This window comes from Antedon mediterranea, chromosome 10 (assembly GCF_964355755.1).
Source record: "Antedon mediterranea chromosome 10, ecAntMedi1.1, whole genome shotgun sequence".
Taxonomy (NCBI): domain Eukaryota; kingdom Metazoa; phylum Echinodermata; class Crinoidea; order Comatulida; family Antedonidae; genus Antedon; species Antedon mediterranea.
In genome coordinates, this window is record NC_092679.1 from 4,456,695 (window position 1) to 4,468,666 (window position 11,972).

General features: G+C 33.7%; 1 protein-coding gene across 2 annotated transcripts; it reads left to right on the forward strand.

The window, feature by feature from the left end:
- The first annotated feature begins 3,282 nt into the window (after positions 1–3,282).
- LOC140060274 (mRNA decay activator protein ZFP36L2-A-like) lies at positions 3,283–11,671 on the forward strand. 2 transcript variants are annotated; one of them, XM_072106416.1, is made up of 2 exons: positions 3,283–3,439; positions 8,570–11,671. In XM_072106416.1, the coding sequence occupies exons 1-2, from the start codon at positions 3,407–3,409 to the stop codon at positions 9,803–9,805; spliced, it is 1,269 nt and encodes a 422-aa protein (XP_071962517.1). In that variant the 5' UTR covers positions 3,283–3,406; the 3' UTR covers positions 9,806–11,671. The 2 variants fall into 2 exon arrangements, with proteins under 2 accessions (XP_071962517.1, XP_071962516.1); XM_072106415.1 differs by lacking the exon at positions 3,283–3,439 and adding an exon at positions 6,449–6,606.
- Positions 11,672–11,972: the final 301 nt, after the last annotated feature.

An 11,972-nucleotide genomic window follows, 5' to 3' on the forward strand; every position in this document is an offset into this window, starting at 1 on the left:
GCCTAAGTCAGTCAGTCATTCGCCTAAGTCAGTCAGTCAATCGCCTAAGTCAGTCAGTCAATCAATCGCCTAAGTCAGTCAATCAATCGCCTAAGTCAGTCAGTCAATCGCCTAAGTCAGTCAGTCAATCGCCTCAGTCCGTCAGTCATTCACCTAAGTCAGTCAGTCAATCGCCTAAGTCAGTCAGTCAATCGCCTAAGTCAGTCACTCAATCGCCTAAATCAGTCACTCAATCGCCTAAGTCACTCAATCGCCTAAGTCAGTCAATCGCCCAAGTCAGTCAGTCAATCGCCTAAGTCAGTCACTCAATCGCCTAAGTCAGTCAGTCAATCGCCTAAGTCAGTCAGTCAATCGCCTAAGTCAGTCAGTAAGTCAATCGCCTAAGTCAGTCAATCGCCTAAGTCAGCCAGTCAGTCAATCACCTCAGTCAGTCAATCGCCTAAGTCAGTCAATCGCCTAAGTCAGTCAGTCAGTCAATCGCCTCAGTCAGTCAATCGCCTAAGTCAGTCAGTCAATCGCCTCGGTCAGTCAATCGCCTAAGTCAGTCAGTCAATCGCCTAAGTCAGTCAGTCAATCGCCTAAGTCAGTCAGTCAATTTCATTTCATTTCATTTATTTTGTCTCATAAAAATACAATATAAAAAAACATGGACATGAACAAGATGAGACAGGATTCCTGTCAATCGCCTAAGTCAGTCAATCGCTTAAGTGAGTCAGTCAATCGCCTAAGTCAGTCAGTCAATCGCCTAAGTCAGTCAATCAATCGCCTAAGTCAGTAAGTCAATCGCCTATGTCAGTCAGTCAATTGCTTATGTCAGTCAGTCAATCGCCTAAGTCAGTCAGTCAATCGCCTAAATCAGTCAGTCAATCGCCTAAGTCAGTCAATCAAGCGCCTAAGTCAGTCAGTCAATCGCCTATGTCAGTCAGTCAATTGCCTATGTCAGTCAGTCAATCGCCTAAGTCAGTCAGTCAATCGCCTAAATCAGTCAGTCAATCGCCTAAGTCAGTCATTCAATCGCCTAAGTCAGTCAGTCAATCGCCTAAGTCAGTCAGTCAATCGCCTAAGTCAGTCAATCAGTCAATTGCCTAAGTCAATAAATCGCCTAAGTCAATCAATCAGTCAATCGCCTAAGTCAATCAATTGCCTAAGATTGACAAATTAATTGGTCACCTTTATTTTATCAAGATAGATATGAATGTTGTATGGTTATATATAAGGTTTTGACAGATAATGCCCCACCTTACCTAAATAATGTATTTACATACAATGATATAAATTATAATCTAAGGCACAGTGATACACATCTATTCATCCCGAAGCCAAAAACCGATTTTAAAAAACGAAGTCTGTCTTATCGTGGAGCAATTATATGGAATAGTCTAAATGTTGATACCCTTCCAAATTCAGTTAAGTTGTTTAAAACGTATCTGAAAAATGCATTGTAAAACATAATGGTATGGTAATCTACGATGGTGTACATCCAACTTTTAAAATGGCTAAATACTATATAAAATGTGTGTTTTATCACTAATTTATTTTAAGGTAAATTAAATCAAAAAGATTTATTATGTATTACAGTAGAATCTCCATAAATTATACACTTCGATAAGGGTTTCCGTTTACACGGGAAGTACCGGTATGGTGTACCCTAAATAGAGGTGTCAGATGAAGGGGATTCTGCTGTAATTTTGTTTCTTTTCAATTTCAATTTTTTCGTTTCTGTCGTATTTATATGGTGTTGATTTTTTTTTTGTAATACAGTATCACGAACTTGTGTAAAAACAATCAATATTGATTGAACGAGTTGTACTGCACATCAGTCTCGTGTCTAAATAAAGTTTATATATCAATCATTCAATCACCTAAGTCAATCAATCAGTTAATCGCCTAAGTCAATCAATCAATCAGTCAATCGCCGAAGTCAATCAATCAATCAATCAATCAATCAGTCAATCGCCTAAGTCAATCAACCAAGTCAATCGACCCTTTTATTTTTTGACATAAATAGTTACTATAGCATCATAAACATGCGCAGAGTCGAATCAATCGCCTAAGTCAGTCAGTCGACTAAGTCAGTCAGTCAATCGCCTAAGTCAGTCAGTCAATCGCCTAAGTCAGTCAGTCAATCGCCTAAGTCAGTCAATCAATCGCCTAAGTCAGTCAATCAATCGCCTAAGTCAGTCAAACAATCGCCTTTTGCTATTTTCGAAAATGTGCCATTTTTCGACCCTTTTATTTTGTGATATAAATAGTTACTATAGCATAATAAACATGCGCAAAGGCGAATATTAGGTTCTGCGCATGTCAATTATGCTATAGTAACCAGTTTTATCAGAAAATAAAAAGGTCGAAATTTTGCTATTTTTCGACAAAATCCCTGAACTAGTACACGAAAATTTTCGAAAAATTTCCATTTTTCGACCCTTTTATTTTATGATATAACTAGTTACTATAGCATAATAAACATGCGCAGAGGCAAATATTAGGATCTGCGCATGTCAATTATGCTATAGTACGTTATAATCATCTTATAGACGTATAGTAACCATTTATGTCAAAAAATAAAAAGGTCGAAATTTGACTATTTCTTTAATCTCTGTATTATAGTACAGGGATTTTTTCAAAAATTAGTCAAATTTCGACCTTTTTAAAATACTGTTAATATTAATAATACTGTATTGTTATATATGCGCATATATTGCGTTATAATCATCTTATAGAAGTATAGTAACCATTTATGTCAAAAAAATAATATTATTATAATTATATAGTAACCAGTTAATTCAAAAAGTAAAACGGTCAAAATTTTGCCATTTTAAAAAAAAAAAATTTCCCTATGAAAAACGCCAGACATAAAAAAAGTGATTATACAATAGCAATTTTATTATAATAATTTCTATCATATTACAATTATACACTCATAAAAAATAAAAGTTTAGTCATTTGTTTTTGTGTATACAAAACTCACATAACCTACAATTAACACGTAAGTAATATGTGATATAAACAAAATATGTTTGCATGTTCTGTGTGTGTAGATTTTGGTTACAAGATAAAAGGTTTTTTCTTTTACTCACACATTTCAGCCTGTCATGGAAATGCCGAAACTATACTATACAATGATGAACGATAAAAAAAGAGCCATATATATGGCTCTGGATACAAATGTTATCTAGCGCCCTCTCCTATCTGAAGAAAAACTTATTGTCCAATCAGTGTCAACGACGAATGAACTGTTTACAAATTTCCAATTCTTTTTACTTGTTGCAAAGATAGTGTAGTGTCATCATCATTATAACTTCATTAAATCTGTATATCGCGCTTTAAGAAAGGGCTTTTTGAAACTCGTGTTTGTGTTAAATACTAGTTAACGATTGCATTAATATTACATTTGACATCATAAATCATGATGCTTAGTATTCACGATTCAAGAATAGAAGTAAGTTCCTCTTGTTGTTGGGTGTATATTATGAATATGATTTTATTTAGCCATAGGAAATAAATATTTTCTAATAAAATTTTTTAATTTATTTTACATTTTTAGCCTAAATAAACTTGATTAAAGCCTATTTTATGTAGAAACACCCAATAGATAGGGAGGCCTAGCCTAGCAGTAGCTATCTAATAGTAATACTAATAATATAGGCTAGGCCTAGGCTAGCCTAGTAAGGCTAGTAGGCCTAGGCCTAGGCTAGTAGTAGTAGTAGGCTAGTACAGTGTAGGTAGGGCCTAGTAGGCAAAGCCTACCCCTAGCTAGGCGAGGCAAGGGCCTAAAGTAGGCTACTCTAGCCTTTAACTTAAATAATATTAAGAATATAATAATATTAATTATAACAGGCCTACACAATTAATTATTGATAGTAATTGGGTTTTTTTGCCTCTTTCATTTTGTATATAACTGAATCATCTTTTTATACATTATGATTTACTGTATTATATCTCTAAAAAAAAAATATATTTATTTATAAAATATCAGAAATTATAATGTTTTTTTACTCAAATATGAATGAAAGAAATAAATGTTTATTTGAATTTGAATTTGAAAGTGTTATTAATACTACTAGCCTCAGATAGGCCTAGGTCCTCCTCCTTTGTTTGGCCCTAGCCTAGACCTATTTAATAGAGGCCCATATTTAGCCTACTACTAATATCTAACCTAGGTTATACGATACTAATTTACTACGGTATCTAAACTAAAGCAGATGTATCTATGCTTAGTCATTATTGTGTCATTTAAATTTTCATTTTGCGACACATTTCTTCATGGCATGGAACACACGAGGGTATGTTGTTTTGATCTTTAATTTTCGCGCGAAAGCAGATTATAACAATGACATGCGTACAGCACGCGCAGTAGATGCGCTTCCTAAAAGTACGTATATTTTTTAATGTATACAGCATGCAGGTTATTGACGCCCATTTCAAACACATACTTTGCTTTGAAAGAATGCAGTTTTTGGATAGGTCGCCTCATGTAGTTATTTATTTATCATGGGAAATAAACGCCTTTTAACTTTATGAATGGAGTATTGTTATTATTATACCCGCTTTATTAATGTAATTGTTTACATGTCAACAAAAATGTAATCAGTTCAATCACTCACGTACCACGCCTTGACACGAAACAGGCGTTGCGGCTTCATTAATCTTCTTGTTTAATTGTTGTAGGCCTACGCCTGTATTCGTTTTCTTTTCTTTTTTCGTATTCCCTTCAATTTATTAATATTATTATATAGCTATAGAGAAACATTTCATTTAATTTTTTTTTATACTGTAGCAATATATTGCTAATCTAACTGATGTTTGAGTCGAGAATAGTTTTGTAAATTGTATTGTAATTTTTGCTACAATTTAGAAATATGTAGCAATATTACTATAATAAGTTGTTTTGTATAGCTTTTTGCTTTTTTGCTAAACTGGCGAAATTATTATTCCTTGTAATTAAATCAGTTATTATTATTATAATAATATAGTAACAACAAAATCACACACACGTACACAAATGCTCTTTCTTTTGTCGAAGTGCCGTATCATGAGACTTTTGGCGATCATGTGTTGTGCCACAATTCTCTGTCTATTGCCATATTCAGCAACTCCACTTCTTTGGTATTCTCACCTCTATTCCGAATTCATTCAGCTATGCTGGCCAACACAAATGCTACATATTCATAAAATGAACACTAATATGAATAGCTAGGCTGGTAATAATATTTTTCGTATTTAGATTTTTTCAAATCAACCTTATGATTTTATCATTAATTTTTTTTATAAAAAATTTGGCAAATAGCCAATATGTAACCAACACAGAAGTGGGTACCTATATAGATGAGTTTACGGAATATTATTACTAATACTAGGCCTACTTACTTCTTAATTAGTATTATAACTGCTAAATAGTGTGGCTATTGACAGGTAGTACATCATTTCGATTCAGTAGAAGAAGTCCTGTGAAACAGGGCTTAGACAAGAAGAAAAACACACCCTAAACTGCTGCTAAATATAAGCACCATCTAGCTACTACACTACTAAATTATATTTATATTTGTTCCCTAAAACTTCCAGAAGTCTTGTACAACATATAAAATCAATATAAAATATAAACATACTGTATTTCAAAATGGCAATAATATTAATATAAATATAATTTCATTTCCATAAAAACTCTATGTACAACGTTTTTATTATAGCGCCACCAATAGTCCAGTGATCAAACACTGTATCACGTTTTATTTATCAAATATAAAAACCGTATCGTAAAAATAGAGGCTTCTCAGTTCGAACCAAATTGAATGTATAGTATTTATTACATCAATAAGATTTAAACAAAATGTGGAGGATAATAAACAGGAAAATATTAATAACTTTGACTATGTAAATTACAATTTTTGTTGCCCTCCAATCCAATTCAAATTAGTCAAATTTAGAGGTCCTGCCAATATAAATATGTTTTAACACTACGACCAACTCCTGTACCACTTGTATTGTGTTCTACTGTGTATTGAATTTCAATCAGCCTACACACACGACATTTTTGTCATTTCAAAATATAGCATTTCGAAATTATTATTTATAAATTGGACAGTTAATTAATACCTCTATGGACTGGATATGTATGTAGTGTATGAATTGAAAGTGGTTATAAACTAAATAGGTGAAATAGAAAAAAATATATATCAATAAAAATTAATAATAAAGCCGAAAGGGTAGTTAATAATCTTTTACATCGTGTGTCCAGTCCGCTGTAAGGTGTAAAAAAAAAAAATCCATTGATTATTTCTGTGACGTAGAGTAAACGCGCCATGGAAAACTCCCGTCCGTGTAAACAAACTCCCAAACTTCCGAGACGATAAGACCCCGATTGTTGATTGGCGTATTGCTATATTCACATAGCTCCGCCCACAGGATCACTGTATTGTGCACAGAGGGCATCTCTCAACTCACCACCCGGAATAGCACATGCTAGTTGTTTAAAGCCGTTTTACATCGTGGTTTCGAAATCAGTAATTTGTAGGATTTCGTACGGAATAGAGGCTCTAAATTTTTTTAAACAGTAAAACCATGTCCACCGCTATGGTGTCGCCTCTCTTCGATGGAGATATTCTTAAGGTATTTATCATTGACTTTTCTTTTTCTCTCTGCTTCATTGAGATACCAGCTTTTTTTGTATATTTATTTACAGTTAATTTTCAAGACGTTCACAACTTGTTTGACCTGCTCTCTTAACGTAATTAAACTAAATCACTCGTTGCTTTAATAATAACATAATTTTCTTACAACGTTCATTGATAAATTATTTAAGTTTTAAAACAATCAAATCGAATCAAATCCACTTGTTGATTTTATTATCGTATTTACGGCTGCTTTGTGTAGTATAGTCTTTTAGTTAGTAGCACCGGTAGAACAATCGACTTTATTATGTACCTCGTGTCTATAGGCCTATATGCATGTGTAATAATAATTGAATATTAATATTTCAAATGGATTTAACAAACGACTGTATTCTGTATGCTCAAAGCATGTAACCAAATAGGCATGTTGTTTGTCTCACAACATTTTATCTAATTTAAAAGTTTGTGTCCTACCTATTCACTCTACTATAGTATATAGCGTTCCTTCTCCATCCCCTTTAATAATATAGTTAAGTTCCAACAGCATGTTCAATCTATGTTCGTATTTCGTAAACTTTGATTTTACTAATAAATGTTTATGACGCCTATATTAATATCAACTGAAACTTGGTCAAATTTATAATGAGTCTTAACTCTCTTGAATGTAGTGTACTAGTATTATTATCATCTGTACTACAGCATCGTTTAACCAGTTAGTTTCTCTTTCAAACTAATCAACTTGGAACACTGCTATAAAAACGTGCTGGAACGGTTTCAATAAGCGTTGTGCAAACTGTGCAAAGGAAACTACCCTTTCCTGTGCTCATAAATAAACGTCTACAAACATCAGTAGCTTAAGTATAAATTTCGAAATGCTATATTTGTTTGTTCGAACTATGAAATATTAATTTGGAAATGTTAGTGTTTAACCAATTTGATTCTTGAAATCATACAAAAATACGATGTTTCCTTCTAGTAAGAATAATAGAATTGTAACACATACAGTGTATAATATTTATACCTATTGAATTACAGTAATAGTAACTTCTATTGACATTTAATTTCTATCTAAAAGTTTTAGTAAAACCATGTGCTATTTTGGCATTAGTAAGTACTGTATATTGCATAGTACGCTGTGATTCTCCTGTACTGTAATATCAATTGCGTTCGCGCTGTATACAGTACATATTTTTTGGGAAAAATATCCGCTTTCTGGCTAAACTGCATTGTTTTTGTGTGATGTAGTGTAAAATCTAAAAAGAACTTGAGCTGTTCCTTGAAATCTGAGTGCTACCTCACGAAAGCGGATTAAACAACCTGTTAACAATACAGTTGTTAACACCTCGTGTTGAGGCATGTACAACAATCGATTGTACTAAATTGCTAAACCACTTTCTGGAGCAATTATTATTAGATAATTGTTTAACTCATTTACAGATTACAGTCTATGAGATTTAGAAAAAAAAAATCATTGTACAGTTTAAAATGGTTTATAGTACTACTAAGTCTAATATAGCGATTTATTTCACTGCTGAACACTACAGTGTGTGTACAATGGGCATGAATGCGTTAGTTGAAAAAATATAGGTTTAGTTTTAGTTAGGAAATCCTGTACCGTGGCCTCTCGAAACTTTGGTATTGTTAACCCTGTGCAAACACTTGAAGAACGTCCGCTGAGAGATCGTGCTTGTTTAACCGTTTGTCGAGAACCCGTCTATTCATGTTTAATCATTGTACGGTTGTTAAAACTTTGCTTTTCAATTCATCCAGACAGTATAACAATGGTAGTTCTTCATGTGCTGTTAAACTGTTTGCTTTCAGTTACGCTTCAATGATCTGGCTACATTTTAAACAACCTTTAAAACGCCGTTTCCTTGTTAGATCTGAAACGCAACAAGTAATTACCAAATAACTGTAATGATATAATATTTATAATCTTTGTTTTTTCTTCTCTTTTACAGCAGCTTCCAGGGGATCGCAAAGCCGTTGGTACCCCTCTTGGAATCACTCGAAGACATTCCACTAATTCGACGACAATGAACGTCGGTCGAAGTAGCAATCCTTTCTTCAACTCGGACTCAGGAATCTTTTATAATAATAAAGAAAACCATTACACATCATCTGCTGTAATTACCAGTAACAACGTCAGCCGGGACCGTGCACTAAGCGAGAGCGCAAATCTTCAGTCTTCACACCAACAACAACGCAATCAAACAACCAACGCTCATGTCAATCGCTTCAAAACCGAGATTTGTCGTGCCTACGAGGAGACCGGTGCCTGTAAATACGGAGAAAAATGTCAATTTACCCATCTCCCACGCACTATTCAACAACAACCACAGCCAACCAACTCAAGCAGATATAAAACCGAACTCTGTCGACCTTTCGAGGAAAATGGCGCCTGCAAATATGGCGACAAATGCCAATTTGCTCACGGATTTCACGAATTGCGCAACTTACAAAGACATCCAAAATACAAGACCGAACTCTGTCGCACATTCCATACTGTAGGATTTTGCCCTTACGGTCCAAGATGTCATTTTATTCACAACCCTGAAGAGAAACGGTCGTCTGCTCCTGGACCGTCAAACAAGGCCATCGACCGAGCTATTGAACGACCAAAATCCCTGCACCTTAACTCCGGAGCTTTAGGATCAACCGGTGATTTAACGCCACCACATAGCTTGAACGACAGCCCGAATCCAATGTCTCCAGAAACACCACTCTTTAGCGAAGATGTTCTGTTGGCAGCTTTGAATCATGTGAACTCTAACGCAGGAGCGTTTAATTTCGTTCAGGATCTCAACCCGATGATCTCTCCCAACATGCCTCTATCACCTCAAGTCCCACAAAGCCCGTTCATGTATAACTTAAACTCGCCATTCGCCGCCTTTACACATCAGCTTACCATCAGTAGCGATATCCCTGAACCTCCAGGTTTCTCCAGACTCGACAGTACCAGTGTGTTTTTCCCAGATGAGCCTACGACTGTCACGGGATACCGACCACCATCTCCACCAGATTCCCTGTCAGACCCAGAGAGTCTTTGCGGCGATTTTGCTGCTCCTGGCTCACCAGTGTTGACACCAAACTCCGCCTGTAGTCCCGGTGCTGCAGGACGTCTGCCGATTTTTCGAGGTATTTCAGTTGACGCAACAAGCGACCAGATTTTGAGAACGGTCCTTGGTGCTGACTGAACCCCCACAAGGAGATGTCCCTTGCTAAAAAACATTCATGGTATCGAAAATAGAAACGATAATTTCATTACCTAAAGTAATATTTTGTTTATTGTTGATTGTAATCATTATATAAATAGCTGAAGATATTATTGTTCTTAATATTATTAATGTAAATGAATGGTATTATGTAATATGTTCCCGCTACTAGAGACACTCGTCAGAGTGCCTTTGCTGTACTACTCGTCCCATGTTTTCCAGAAATAATATTAATTATTAACTATTTATTATGTTACGGGACGTATAGTTGAGGCTGTATTGTACGTACAAGTATATATTTATGTTTTATCGTAATTTTATATTATTATATCAGTGTTGCTGTGAATTTAATCTCGGTTCAGTTATAAATTTAGCTGATTGTCCAAATAGTGTTCCTTGTAAAAGCTAACGTTGACCATTAAAAATGCAGAGCATTATTAATTGAATATTTTACAGACGTCTCCCGTTGTTAAAGAAGATAGTATATTTAAGTTATTTATTTCTCATGAATATTCATTATGAGTATACTTTTGTTTTTAATATTTATCAATATGATCAGAGAATATTGTTGTATTTACTGACTGTAAACAATAATAATAATATTATGTATTGTAATTTGGTAAAACTTGTGCTCTATTGTATTAGTACATTAATTATATAGTTTTGATTTAGTATGATATTTAAAAAAAAAGTTAATAAATATATCCACCGCATTCTCTTTCCGAATTTAAGTTATTGTGTAAATCGTATGTAAATATTAAACGGATTTGAACTTCTTGTTAAGAGAAGTATTCATATCCCGTATGCTATCCTAATACTGTACTTGTTATTAACTATTATCTTATTGATGTGTGTGTTTGGATAAATGTATAAATGTATATAAAATTACTTGAAAACAGTTCTAAAAATCTGTTTTTACGATAAAAAGTATCAGTGAAGTGCAAACAAAGACATTTTTAAAAAATATTTTCGTCAATTTACTTAAATTATTTTCTATTCTATTATTTTATTTACTTAAATGTTGTGGTGACTTCGTGGATGTGTTGCGTTTTATGTACGCTTAAAGAACAACTCTAAGGGTGTTAATTAAACATGTTAAAATTTGGGATGTATAGGCCTACAGCCGAAATGTCCCATCGTTAAAAAACTATGCAGATTTCAAGTACTCAATTTTAGTGCCTTTGTATGTATTGCATTTATATGACAAGTAATTGTTAAATAAACATTTACCAAATCATTTTAAACAACGAATATCAATATTTTATAATTTGTATCTTCTGATTATGACAACGTTTTGCCAATTATGTATTTTAATAAGAGTTGGTTACTGTTCAAAACTATGCAAAATAGATGTTTTTACAAATTTCATTATTGAGTTCTACTTTTATTGAAATGATTGATTAATTATATTATATATTTTAAAACCAACCAAATCGAGTTCAAAGTTTATGCGATCTTCCATACAACTACGAAACTGTCTGTTATCAGATCGGTCCAATTATCGATCGTTATTCGATTCGGGCCGTTCCGTTATCGGACCGTTTCGTAGTATCGGATCGTTCCGTTTTCGGATCCGTATGGGTCGTTTTTTTATGTGCAAATTAATACATCTTTCGAACGTTGAAAGAATTTTTATGTGTTCAGTAATAAAATAAATGAACTAGTTTAAATAACCAAAACTTTGTATACGAAGATTTTAGTATTTTTAGTGACCCATATATATATATGGGTTTGTATTGTTTGTATTCAGACTGGGCATAATTATTGAGATGTGAGAAAGTGTGTTTGTGAGAATTTATAAACAAAGAATATACCAAGTGAAAAAAAAATAAAGTTCACCAAAGCAGATATTATTGTACCGTGTTGTTTTTATCGCTGTCACTCTACTGTATCTATTTAGTATTAGACGGAAGTGTGTTATTGGATCTAGTTTTCAAGGAAGATCGTTTACCAGTCATTACGTAATGCCTAAGATAAATTATTTAATTACTGTACGTACTGTAAAGTAACAATCCACGTTCCGAAATGCTGTAGTTTATATACGACTGTTCCCGTTATAGAAGTTTACTGTATTATACTATAGACAAATAAATAATACAGTACAGTATTGCCCTTCTTTCAACAACTTTTTGTGGAGACAAACATTAAC